Here is a 13,729-nt window from a genome sequence, read left to right as displayed (position 1 = left end):
AAGAAGTTTCTATTTTCATAAAAGTAGATGCAATGTGGTGAAAATCTCAGCTCAGGCATTTTCAGCACTGTTAAATCCAGACTTGCTCTTTGCTGTTGAAGGAGAATTTGGCTGTCATGTTAGTTTAGTTTTCAGTTTAGGTCCAGATTACACACTCATATAGGGAATTAATGGGGAGTGTACATAGCAGTTCCCACCACTCTCTGTCAGGCCTTTTGTTGATGTCTCTCCCATATGGTTTTTTTTCCTGTCTTTCACTTATAACTCTCTAAAATTAAATGAAAAGGAAGGAATAAATTTCTATAGGTTCTGTTTGCTCAATGGCTGGTTTTTTAATCAAACACTCCAAGTGTTTGAAGTTGAAAATCTTGCTTTCATTTTTTCTGTTTCCATAGCTGGCTTTATGAAAATATCCCTCAAATCCTTCAGTTTAATGCCAGAGATCTCCATCACAATGGAGTCTGAGAAACAGGGATGAACTGGGACTTTTGTTGAGGTATGATGACTAGGATAAAAAACACTGTATATGCATAGCTGATTCCCACTCCCTTCTGAGTTTTCTAAACTGCATGTCTCTTGAGTGAAGCATCTTTTGCCACAGCCACCTGATTATTTTCAGGATTACTGCTCCTGGATCCTTCATTTTATTGCATCCTTTGGTTGGCCCTTGAGTGTATGTGCTCAGGACCGGAAAAACACCTTTCTAGGTGACTTTTCCTCTCTTCTTCTTTCTCTGGTAGGGGCAACCGCAATGGGAGTCATCATGCTGTCTTCTAAGAGCAAGGGCTGGGTCCCAATATGTTGTACTGGTACAGAAGAGAAGCACTCAGCTATCAAAAGCGCAGATGATAATTGTGAGCTGAATAATGGATCTCCGTGGATCCCGTAATTGTCTGTTTTTCTCAGGTTGCTAACATGACACTTCAACAAATATACTCCAGTCATTTCCTCTTCCTAAAACTTGTCCTGGACCAAGCAGGGCCCTGGTGAAAAGTGTTCACTGAATAATGCCAGTGGTGCTTTTAGACCCTGTGCTTTTAGATGATGGGGTTTTGGTAGCATGGGAAGGGCTGCAGAGATAGCCCCTGTAAGTAGCTGTGAAAAAATTTTCCCAGGCTCCAACTACTCAGCTGGACCAGTCTCTGGCCAGGTCGGACTCCCTGTCTCCCTCAGGTGCCAATCAGCACCTCTGCGAATGCCCTATTTAAGACAGGGACAAAAGAGCCTGAAGCGAGCTCAGATCTGCAGTGAAGAGAGGGAAGAGGTGGGGAGCTGCCTCCCCTCACTGACCTCCTGGGCTGGTGGCTGCCCACTCTGGGCCAGTGCCACTCAACTGGAGATGGCCACAGCAGTGTGGCTTGGAGAGCTCCGAAATGCCCCACTCCCAGGGCGCCCACTGGGCAGAGTTCGTCCTGCCAGGACTGCCGAGGTTTGTTTGGCCCAGCACAGCTGCAGCAGAGAGAGGACTGAGACCCGAGAGAAATGGCCACACAGGCACCAAGGTCAGTGAAATGGACCAGGAGGAGGTGTGCTGGAGCTGAGATTCCCCTGCAGCCCATGGTGAGATGGCAGCGGCCCCTCTGCCACCCATGAGAGAGACGGTGGAGCAGAGACCCACCCGCAGCCCGTGGAGGAGCCCACTTTGGAGCAGAGATGCCTGTGCTTGAAGGAAGTCATAGAGAATGGTCTTAGTAGGCTGCTGGAGACTAACAACAAAGTAAAGAGGCATCTGAAGCCCGTGGAGAACCCCACGCCAGAACAGGTGGCAACTCCCTAAGAAGCTGTGACTCTGTGGGGAAGAAGCCTGCACCGGAGCAATTTGATGGGTAAGGATTGCATCCTGTGGGAAGGACTCACATTGGAGAATTCTGTGGACTATCCCATGAGGAGGAGATCCACTGGAGCAGAGGAGAAGAGCGTAAGGAGTCTTCCTCCTTTAAGAAAGCAGCAGCAGAAATAACCTGTGACAAACTGACCTGCAACCCCCCATTCCCAGTCCCCCTGCACCACTGAGGGGGGAGGAGGTAGAGTCGTGAAGAAAGGAGGGGTGGGAGGAAGGTATTTTTAAGATCTGGCTTTGTTTCTTGTTATCCTCTCAAGTAACCGTTAATAATTAAATCGATTTGTCCCCAGGCTGAGTCTGTTTTGCCCCAGAGCCATGGTTGATGGGTGATCCCTCCTTGTTCTTATCTCGACTCTCAGCCCTTTTGTTACATTTTTCCCCTCTCTATCTCACTGAAGGGGAGGAGTGGGCAAACAATTGCACGGTAACTTAGCTGCCGGCTGGGCTAAACCACGACAGACCCATTTCCTCTTCCAGCAATGGTTAAGAGGAGGTAAAAAGAAAGCTTATGTAGAGAATACTTCCCTCAATAAAACCTTTTGATTTCAAGCAAACACCTAGGTATATCCTGAGCCAGAGGTTACACCCCAGCTGTAGCAGCCAGCTTACATTTTTATTATTATTATTAATAATAATAATTAATTATTAAATACATTTATATATGAAAATGACACTTTCTTTTGAACCTGTTTTAATCTTCAACTTTATAATCTCTTTTGTGCTTACATGCTGCTCTGCATGAGAAATAGTGAAAAAATGTTCCTTGTTCGCTCTGTACATCTTTCACTGTTTTATACATTAATATTACATGGCCACGTTTGCATCCTTCCCAAGATGAGAGCCCCAGTGTCTTACCTTCTCTAGGTGGAAGGTATTCCACACCTCCCGCTACCCTCCTGGCTGATCTCTGACCCTTTTCTAGTTTCAGATCAGATGATCAGAACTGCACCCAGTATTTCAGCTATGAGCATACTTCGGATTAACATACTGACATGATATGCTTTCTGTTTTATTTTCAGTTTCCCTCATAGCTGTTCTGAAATATCTGATTGATTCATGACCACAGAGCATCCAGCTGGTGCTTTCAGAGAGGTATCCAGAGTAACACCAAAAGATGAGATGAAAAAATTTTAAGCAGTAGAAAATGTTTCTCCATTCCAAATCCTCCTATTGTCTGCTTTTGTTCAGGCAGAGCTATATGGAGGCTAGTAGAAATGTATATTCAAATGGAGATTTTTGCATGGGAAAACAAATTGGTCACTACTTTTATCATGAAGTTTATTTCCTTGTTTTCCTTTTGTGTTAGTACTATTTCTTCCTGTGCAACACAAAACCCAAACCCTGCCTGCATCCATTATTTAGGTAGCCCAAAGGAGGACTCTGCTTTTTTGAACCAGATTCTAAAACCTTGCCCTTTATTTTAAAATGTTCCAACCTTTTACCTGATATGTGGAACAGAATCTCCCTAGAGGAGAAGGAGCAGAGTATCAGTGCTCTCCAGTTTCACAGGGAGGAACAGTACCATGACCTTTTAACAGCTTTCAGCCTCATTTGATATGCCCAGCTAGCGTATGTATGTTTTTTTCCACGTCAGATACTATCTGTATTGCCTTATCAAGATTGGTGACTCAAGCTTAGTGTCCTCATTTCTTGATGGTTTTCCGCATGCTAAAATATCAATGCTGGCATTTTCTTAGTTTCTCAGTAGAGTCACTGAATTGGGAGTTGGGTGACTGTAAAGGCCAAAGGCACAGGTGGTGTCCTGTAGAGATGTGAAAAACAGATGGACACTGTTAGCTTTTCCTTATAGCCCAACAGAGGAACCAAATAAAACAACATCATGCAGGGCCTCTGAAACTCCCAACCAGAGGTTTTGTTTTGATGTCTTATTCTCAGATATAAATATACTTCAATATGTTGGCACCGCCCTTGTTTCCGTGCCTGAAGGGACAGGTTTGCCCCCCTGCACAAAGAGATCCTGCACCCAGTGGATGTAGAAACGTGTCCTACGAACCACAGCACCCTGTTCTTTAGATAATTCACTCCTCATGAAAAGGGAACTGTAAGCTCATTTATATCTTTGGAAAATCATGTATCTTGTCCTTAGCATGCTTTTGTTACGTCTCTCTCTCACTTTATTCTGACAGCAGACAGGGATACTCTTGGTATACACCATAGCTGTACCAGCTGTACCTGCTGGAGGAGCTCCATTAGCCAAGAGGCATTTTCCAGGCTCTCTTTCCAGCAGCTACTTCTTTCCTAATAGGCAATGTTTGAATTTACTCACTGTAAAGAGGAGAAAGTGGATTGGCAAATCCAGTTACAGGAGAGAGAAAAAAAAAAAAGAGCTCTCTCTCACAAGAAAGCTCTTTAAAGCCAGCCTCTAAAGATGAGAAGTGCTCTCCGGTGACTACCTTCATTTTCAGTTACTGACAGATTTGTTACAGGCCCAGGCAATATTGCCGGCAATAATCATGCTGTTCCCTAACACAGCTTCCACAACAAACTTTTTTAAAAGGGAATTATTTGCTCATAGCAAGTCTCATTAAAGCAATTTCCATGCTTGGCTCTGACGTTTGGAAGCCGCCTTCTTAACCCTCACCTATAATAAACCAACTGAGGAGCAGTGCCAGTAGGGATCTCAAGATCATAGTCTCCTCATGTTTCTTAAAGTGTGTTGTTTACTTAGCCCTGTCCTGATCCTGGTTACGATATTGCTAGAACAGCCTCCACTCTTACTGTCTGGCAGCCTAATTAATTGCAAGTTAGTAAGGCATCTCTCCTTTGTTTGCTTGATTCACCTGAATTATGCCATGTCGTCTTTGCTATTTCTCCTGACCTGCAAGATATATGCAAATACCTGAGTCACACCAATATCTTGTATTTTCTCTCTAAGCAAGCCTCCGGCCCATTTGGTGGTCAATAACCAGCCTGTGACACAATGGCGTTATCTGGTGCTGCTGGCCAGGTAAATAACACGTAGAAAAGCAGTGAAAGTTTGAGCAAAGGCAAATGACTGAGCTTCAAAAAAAAAAGTAAGTGGTTTTAATCCTGCAGTGTCGTTTGACAGACCCATAGCCCTATAAGCAGCTTTGTCAAACCTGACTCAAAGCTTCTCAAAAGCATATGGAGGATGGAGCAGTGTCATGGGAAGAAGGTTCTCCCATAGACACCAACCTGCCCACGCTGGCAGCCCCCAAGGGTGGGACAGGGAAGAGAAGGGGTGACCACAACAACAGTTTTGGGAGAGGGCTGCCACCCCTTGCCTGTACAGACCCTGCCCTCTTCTCAGAGGAAGCAGCACACTCCGTTCCTCCTGGGTCTGCAGAGGCCGAAGAAGCAGCGTTTGGCTGGAGGTGGCCCAGTGAGCTGGTAGAGAGGTCTAGGTGTGAAGTGGCAACTTTACACAGTGAGACTCGCTTTCTTTTAGGAGCCCAAGGTTTTGTAGTTTTGGCAAACTGTGGCCAGCAAAGCTGCAAGCTTCTGTATCTGCTCTTGATTTTGCCAGTTTTCATTTCTCTCCTTTTACTTCTTCAAGCTGTCATGGCGTGAAGAAGACTTGGAATGTGAGCAAGGGACAGCTCACGTCCAAATGAAGCCTGTTTTGTCCTCATGAAAAGCAAACTGCATCTCCTTAAAGCTGTCTATGTCTATGCTCTGCGCATGTTTTCCACTCGAGCAAGGCTTCGACGTCCGAGAATTGGGTTCAGATCAAGATCTTACAGGTTACCTAGTCCCTAGTCCTTCTCCAATGCTTTCCCGTGACAAATTCCTCACATAGCACTGACTGCATGTCAACACTGTGGCTTTATAAACACTCTCTTCTGTAAGGTGGCTACAGAAGAGGATGATAGTAAAGTTTAGCGGAAGCTACGTTGGATAAAAATAGGAAGTGACCTGAATAAAAGCTCTGTATTTGAATAGTATACTTTCCCTATTGGGCTTAAGGGGGTTTGTCCACAACACTATATCCACTATTCATAAATGTATATTTGATGTTAAAATCCAGTGATATGCAATAATCAGTTGTTAGCTGAAGACTTTTGTCTGGATGTGGATTTGTGTGTCCATTCAGGTGTCAAGCAATCACTTCTGTTGTAGGTCATTTAGACGCAGCATTTCAGTTCAGAGCCCTTTCTACTTTTTGAAAACTGAAAGCGTTTGAAGACTGTCTTTCTTTTTTGCTACACCATTCCTTTCGTAATGATCAAATCAGAGTGTCTTTGATTTGCCTAATTTATTTTAAGAACACTTTTTGTCCACATTGTGTCCAAATTATCCCTTGAAGTGTTTCGGGCTACATGAAGAAGATAGTACAAGCTTGGAAAGAATTACTTTAAACTGGCACTCCATTTAAACATATAGTTGCATTAGTTGTTATATTTTACCTCTTGCAAATTGTAGCAAAATGGGCTGTAAAAACCAAATAAATACCAACACAGAGGCCATATTAACCATAAAATCAGGTTAAAAACTGAGATTATCATTCAGAATCGTATTCTCTCATGTATTAATTAAGTTTTGTGCAAGAGGGATTGAAATTGCGTAGCTCTAATCTCCCGAGTCCTAGGCTTATATAGGAGCGCTGAGTTTCTCAAACCTCCAACACAAGGACAGGATCACAGAAAAAAATAAGTTACAGCTGAGACATTCTTCTCCTCATTACCAGGATAGTATATCAATCTGTTGGCAAATCTTTTACTTCAGAGTAGCTGGGAAGTATCACCAAATATACTATTTTAAAACAAAAGCTATTGTCTCAAACAAAACCTCAGGAAACCTAGAAATATTTTCATTTCTCTCCCAATTCAGCAATTCCATTTCCTTTAATATTATTTTGCTGATGTTAGAGGTGAGAATACACAAGTTTCAGAAGAAATTTATCTGACAAACCTGAGTCACTGAAGTGTTTGTAACTGGGACTCAGAAACAGGTTATTTTAACAATCATTTTTTGCAACTTCAAGTAATGGTCCCATTTCTTATGGGAATGTTTTCTATGAGAACAGGGAGGCTTTGGGTTAGAATTCAGCAACAGCGTGTAGGCACAGCTGCATCACTGCAGAAATTGGAATATTTTCCCCTACCCAGCTCTCTCTGGAAGCATAACCCTGAGTTCCGGCATCTCCAGTTTGCTTCCCTTCATCAGCAGATTATAAATGTGCTTCTTGCTGCTCTACTTAGTGGTTAATTATTCACACAAGTTAAATTGTTTCAAAAGCAAAGGCTGGATATTACCCAGCCCAAGACAGTCGGGTAGTCGAGTCATTCATCTGGGCACTAACAGACTGAGGTTCAAATTCCTGAACAGACCCTGGCAAACACACTTGACCCTGAACTTCCTGGAAGCCAAGTGAAGGCTATAATCACAAGGTATTGTTTACTGTGGAGAGGTAGTCTTTCCCTCAGTGATTTTGGCCAAAGTTCCGTCTTCATCCACAATGCTTGGAGGATATTCGGTTCTCAAAATTTAAATTTTCTGATGGAAAAGTCTCAATCAGTTCTGCTAATAATACTCTATATTTCATATTAATATAACAACAAGCAGATGTTTTGGGCCATAATTTGTTGATCATTTTCTCTATTGCTAACAGCTGCTCTAATCTTACTTTAATACTCCCCCAATTTCTGTAAATCTCTGAGACCCATACAAATAACGTGAGGCTATGATGTCTAAAATATTCTGCTAATGTAATTAGTAATATTTATTATCTTAATTAAACAAAAAAAAAGTGGCAGCTAAGCACAGCTGCTCTTCTAGTGCAAGATGGACACTTCAGGGTATTCCTACTTTGGAAATAGTATGCCTCAACCAATATACACTGAAAAAATTTCAATTTCTTGAATCATTCAGCAGAAAAGTGAAACCATTAGGCCAAAGAAGAATTGTTTAATGATATATGGACATGTCAGCTCAAACTGGTGTGAACAGCTCTAAGTTCTTTTACTGCTCCAACCCAGCCAGATAAAAGCCAGCCCCAAACCAAAAGCTATCCCCACACTGCATATTAAGTTCAGCTGTACTACTATGGTTAAACAACTTGGAAGGAAAGGTAGCTCTTGCCTAACCAGTATGGAGTGTGAATATGTCATTATTCAGCCACATCAGTGGCTCTTTGCCAGTGCTCCTCTTATGCCAATCCAACTATCATACATGAATTAGTCCAACAAACTAAGCTGGCCACAGTCCTTCCCATTGCCAAAGGAAAAAGCTGGAAGGCAAAATTAACACCAAGTTACAGAGCCGACTCCTGTGGAAGAGGAGGAGAATTTTGCCATTGATTTCAATGGGAGACCGTTGGACACTTTTGTTTGGGAATATTCTTTCAAAGACAGATTTGCTTACCCGAGACTGTAGGCTTCAGCTCCCAGCCTGTAGGCTGCAGCCAGCTTGTTGATTGATTCAGATCCATGGCTGTAGGCAGCTGAGCTCTTGCTGAGGGATTCAGAGTCAAGACTGTAGGCAGCAGATCTTTTACTCTGTGCAGCAGAGTGACCATAGGTTGTAGATCCATAGCTGTAGGCTGCCGACTCAAGGTCATAGGCTGAAGAACCATGACTGTATGCTGCTGAAGAGTCAAGGCTGAAGTCTGCTGCAGATGCATGGCGATAGGCTGCAGAGCCTCTAGAGTAAGCTGTAGATCCCTGAGCATAGACAGCAGACTTGCTCTTTGTTTCCTTTTGGTACTGGCTTACAGTGGACTGCAGTGCTTTATGGCGGTATGCACGGTCATAGTGCTCATGGTGTCTTTGGTAGAAAGGTAAAGACATCATGGGTGTCTTTTACTTTTGTTTTTACTACACGTTTCTGAATGTAAATATAACAGGATAGTGCCTGAAAAAGAACAGATCAAATATAAAGACTAATGTCAAAGAAACTCCTGAGTTTGCATGCAAATAATACAGAAAATTAAAGCCAACATGGAACTTAAAACTTCAAAAATCTAAAATCAAAATCAATAAATTTAAGGTTATCTTTTTATGATGATTTTTAGACTTTAAAATAGGTTTGTATTTAAGTTTCAAGATGCTTAGATGTCATTCATCAGGAGTAGAAAATCTTGCACTGTGTCCATTCATTTGTAGTTGGCCACCCTGCTACCGCAAGCTATTGAAGCTTTATACACTCAACCTCTCCACTGATTACTGTAACTAGTGAAATTTTATGTGCTTCAGCTTCTTCAGAGATGGTGTAAATTTTTTTGTTAAATTACAAAAGAGAGAATAAAGTAATACATTATTTTAAAAAGCACGAATAATTTCAACAAGGCTATTCAGTACTTTGCAAGCTGAAACAAAAATACGTGTACTTTTTGTTAATTTTTGTAATCAAACTTTCAGATTGAATTCCATATTCTGTTTAATATTTTAACAGTTAATTAAAAGCATTAAGATTAAAAGGATGCCACTTTTTTCTGTAAACATGCATTACTGATTATTTTGTATGTGGTACCTGAGATCCATTTAAAATGGCTTATCATACTTTTACAGTTTAATCAGGGATGCAGTCTGTATGCGATGACTAAAATAATATCATGTTACTCAGTCTGAATGATTCTTTTTTTTCACCTAGAATGTCATGTTCAAGATCATCAAGAAACTTCCTCCAGACAACATCCTCATCTAAGTTTTACTTCACACAGTCATCAGTAGATTGTCTTGCAGTTGCTCATAGTAGGAAATTTGATCAGATGAGAGGTAGTTCCCCTCTCAAAATGCGATGAGTTGAATGAAGAAGGGATTTCCCTTGGATTTTTTTCAGTTGACAATTCAGTCTTTATTTTATCATTGGTTTATTTTGCTATTATTAAAATTGATGTTTTCTTCTCTGACATGCAACTTGCCTCTACTAATCCCTGTGATAACCTGTCTTTCTCTTATCACTGGTGATTAGGCTTACAACATGGCTAGGATAGTCCCCGAAGAGATACGTGAATATGAATAAAAATGAGCTGCAGCGGGGGAATGTTTAAGGATCCCAAAACAATGCTGAGAAGTGTTTGTTATTGTTTTTTTTTTAATATCACTCACAACAATAGGACACTCGTTCTGCTTCAGGTTTTGTTCATGTTAATGAAACAACTTATCTGATGTTCTGATATAAAATGCACTTATAGACCTGGAGTGTAATCTCAATTTCACGAAAATCAAGATTTCCGCTCCCCACCTCCCACCCTCCCCCCACGTCCAGTCTTTATGCTGCCTAGATTTTAGTCCTTGGCTTTTTCTTTAGTATTTTGTTCTGAGAGTGAGCGAAAAAATTGCAAATTGTTCTGGTTTATAACTGCTCATGTACTCACCAGACTAAGACAAATTATGAAAAAAAAAGAGTTTCAACTTTCTTATATTTCAATGCTCTCTGAAGGCAACTGCTCTTTGTGTAACAACAGAATAGATCACTTGTTTGCAGAAAGCCGACCAGAAAGTAAGATTAAGTAAGTACCAGAAATTGCTGATATCGTGCTTACAGTGAAACTATGACTTCAAGGAGACCAGTTTAACCATTTACTTTATTTTTACCTGAGGAAGGGAGAGGAATGGCAAAGAGCGTTAGCCTTTTGTTCTCTGTAGCAAAAATTGATGTTCCTCTTTAACTCCCTTATTTATCCCGCTAGTTATTTTTCATGTAAGTCTAAAGAACGCAACTATTCTGTCTAGTGTTCTTGTTTCTAACGCCTTTGTGTTGTTATTTATTTCACTTTTTTGGCTTCCAGTAGTATGTAGTTCCTCTTAACTTCCCTAGTTTCAGAAGATTTTTCTCCATTTTTCTTCCTTGTTTTCTCTCCCAGCTCCGCAGAGCCAGGTTTAGGGTTTGCAAGCCATTGTGATCTCTGCTGACCAAAGTTAAGGCCTACAGATGAGTGTTGTTTTGCACACTGAAGGAGAAAGAGCATGAGAACATCCTGTTTTCCTTCTGTAGAGTACCACAGTTGTCTCCCTTTGTCTTCACCAGCTTTATTTACAGCTCTGGCTAGCTTCATCATGGATACAACAGCCACAAGGCTAGCAGCTATTCTGTCCTGTTGCTCAGGGATTCCCACAACCTTCCAGGCTTCAAAGTAAGGAAGATGATACAAAAGTATAAAGCACTGCATGTGTCGCCCATTAAGGAGAAGTTAAATGAGGCATTTCATTTGCATTTATCAGAGCAAAAGAACAAGCAGCTGACTTAAAGTCAGCATGTTTAAAATGTACAAAGGCAACCTTTTTCTTCTAAATGTAAAAGGTCTCTTCTAAATGTAAAAGGTCTGTACCCTACAGTCCTCAGGAGTAAGAAGAGTTGGCTATGATAAAAGAACTAAGGCAGTAAGGCAAGAGCTGAGCAGCTCTCCTGGTTCAAATCAAAGGCCAACTCTGACTCATGTAATACAAGAGGGAACTCCTTTTATAGGTATTTTATCACACTATAAGTTATGTTTTAGATTTCCTCTGAAACAGCAAGCATTGCTCACAGATCAGGATCTGTTAGTTACACTAGTCTGATCACACATAGTAGTGTGACGCCACCACAAATAACAAGAAACTCTGAACCTTGTAAGGATTTTGCTCCTACTTGGAGCACTGTCTGATTATCAGATTGACTTCCATCTCTTAAGTTTTATAAAATCCATGCTACCTGCACCACCGCAGTTTGTGTCTGCTGATCAGCCCCCATTAGTATGAAGGCAACACTCCCTCTCAAGATATGTGTAGGATTTCATAAATGCAGAGCTTTGCCTAAAAATATTAGTAGCCCTAATTAGATGAGTATGCAGGTTTTGGAGCTATATGTTAGCAGCTGATGAACTGAGTTTTTACTGAGCAGGCAGACAGTTCTATATTTGTTCATAGGTCCTAGCTACACATTATAGAATCATAGAATCACAGAATGGTTTGGATTGGAAGGGACCTTAAAGATCATCTAGTTCCAACCCCCCTGCCATGGGCAGAGACACCTTCCACTACACCAGGTTGCTTGAAGTCTCATCTAACCTGGCCTTGAACACTGCCAGGGTTGGGGCATCCACAACTCCTCTGGGCAACCTGTTCCAGTGTTTCACCACCCTCATTGTAAAAATTTTCTTCCTTAGATCTCATCTAAATCTACCCTCTTTCATTTTACAGCCACTGCCCCTTGTCCTATTACTACACACCCTTGCAAAAAACCCAATCCCTCTTCAGCTTTCTTGTAGACCCCCTATATGTACTGGAAGGCTGCTGTAAGATCTCCCTGGAGCCTTCTCTTCTCCAGGCTGAACAACCCCATCTGACTTCATAGGAGAGGTGCTTAAAGGAAGTGATTTTATTGGCTTTACCTCTTGCACTATTTACTGGTCTGTGTAATTCTTCAAAGGTCTACTCCATCAATCAGTGAAAACAGTGAAATAGAAAAAAAACAGAAACACTTGTAAGGAGGGAAAAAAATTATAACTTTTCCTTCAGCTCAGTCAATGGGTTTACAAATCACAAGATATCCTATGCAACTGGAAAATATTTGGATTATTTACACAATTTCTAATACCAAAGGAGGTTACATGACAAATTCCTCCTGTATTTCAGTAAACCATGCTTCACTTGAGAGTACTGTGACAATATACAAGGACAGTCGAGTCGATAATAAGTGAGCCCTTGCACTACTTTGCTTTGTTTCACAGCTGAACCTTCAGATGTCTTCAGTTAATGTCCCCAAGTCCCTCAAATAACTGCTGAGCTCAGAAGAATAAAGGCAGCTACTAACTCGGCATTACAGATTCATATCAAAAATAATTGAACACAGAAAATCTTCTGTCACAAAGGAACACTTACCAGGGCCCAAATGAACAGCAGCAAACAGAATAGCTCTCAAGCGGATGGATAACGGAGAAATACAGCAACGATGAAGCCAGTAAAGAAAGAGGTAGTCAGGACGAGGGGTAAGGACTGGACTTCAAGGTCCAGAACAAAAATAATGCCTGCAGTCAGTGGAATGTCAGAGCCCCAGTCCAGACCTTTTATGGCCAGGGGGGCGATAAATATAGCATCGAAGAGGGAGAGAGACAGAGACAGATACCGATACCCTGTGCTATCTCTGTGCAAAGACACGATGACAGCAGCTTCAAACTGAGCGCTTTCCCTTTTAAGTATCTTCACTAAATTCCATATAAAATCAGCATTCCAATTCAAAATTATTTCTAGGATTCTTTTTCCTTAGTTAAGTCAGAGAGAGAAAAAAAAAGTTTATTGTGTCATGAACCAGAAAGTAGGAAAAATCAGTCCCTGTATTGACCTTTGCCATGGCATAAGAATATGAATATTTTGAGTTTCTTTTTTTTTTAATGCCAAGCCACAATGCATGTAATGTAGGTGTTTCAGCTTAATGACAGACAATCTAGAGAAGCAGTTAGCAGCAAAACTCTAGAAAGCCATACGTGTTACAATTCAATAAAAATGTACTTTCTTTGTTCTGTTGACCAAGTGTTACTTTTTTATTATCTTATTTAAGATAAAATACAAAATTAAAAACATGACCTCATGAGGCATTTAAGTAGATATAAACAATGCAGCTTTGCTCCTGAGCACAGCAAAAATTTGTACAGTCATTGAAACCGTGTCTTGGCTCAGGAAACTGGCCAAATCTGCAACAGGCAGAATGAAAAATGGGAACCCTAATATAACCTTTTATTCCTCCTAGAATTCTGTGCCAATGACAGTGCAACTGAGCTATAAAATCTGGGCTACAATATAAATTTTTAATTAGAGAAGGTAGAGGCCTCCGTGGATGGACTCTTAGATTCTGTTACAGACTCCTGATCCACTCCTTCACCATGGGTCATTTGCACTGACATCTTAAAAGATTTTATGACATGCAAATTGCTTTTTAAAAATTCAGAGAGATGTAGAGAAATTCAAACAATTAAGCATCTTGTTT

General features: G+C 41.1%; 1 protein-coding gene across 2 annotated transcripts in view; it reads right to left on the bottom strand.

Moving 5' to 3' along the window:
* The window catches only part of MYOM1 (myomesin 1), a 75,548-nt gene extending 66,932 nt beyond the window's left edge, over positions 1 to 8,616 (bottom strand). For both annotated transcript variants that reach the window (XM_086609222.1, XM_009987363.2), the window contains exon 1: positions 8,189 to 8,616. In XM_086609222.1, coding sequence (XP_086465348.1) covers positions 8,189 to 8,616 — 428 coding nt within the window. The remainder of the gene's footprint in view (positions 1 to 8,188) is intronic.
* Positions 8,617 to 13,729: the final 5,113 nt, after the last annotated feature.

This window comes from Tauraco erythrolophus, chromosome 3 (genome assembly GCF_009769465.1).
Source record: "Tauraco erythrolophus isolate bTauEry1 chromosome 3, bTauEry1.pri, whole genome shotgun sequence".
In the NCBI taxonomy this organism is placed as follows: domain Eukaryota; kingdom Metazoa; phylum Chordata; class Aves; order Musophagiformes; family Musophagidae; genus Tauraco; species Tauraco erythrolophus.
The sequence above is the reverse complement of the archived record's forward strand: the minus strand, read 5'-3'. Positions and strand labels throughout refer to the sequence as shown.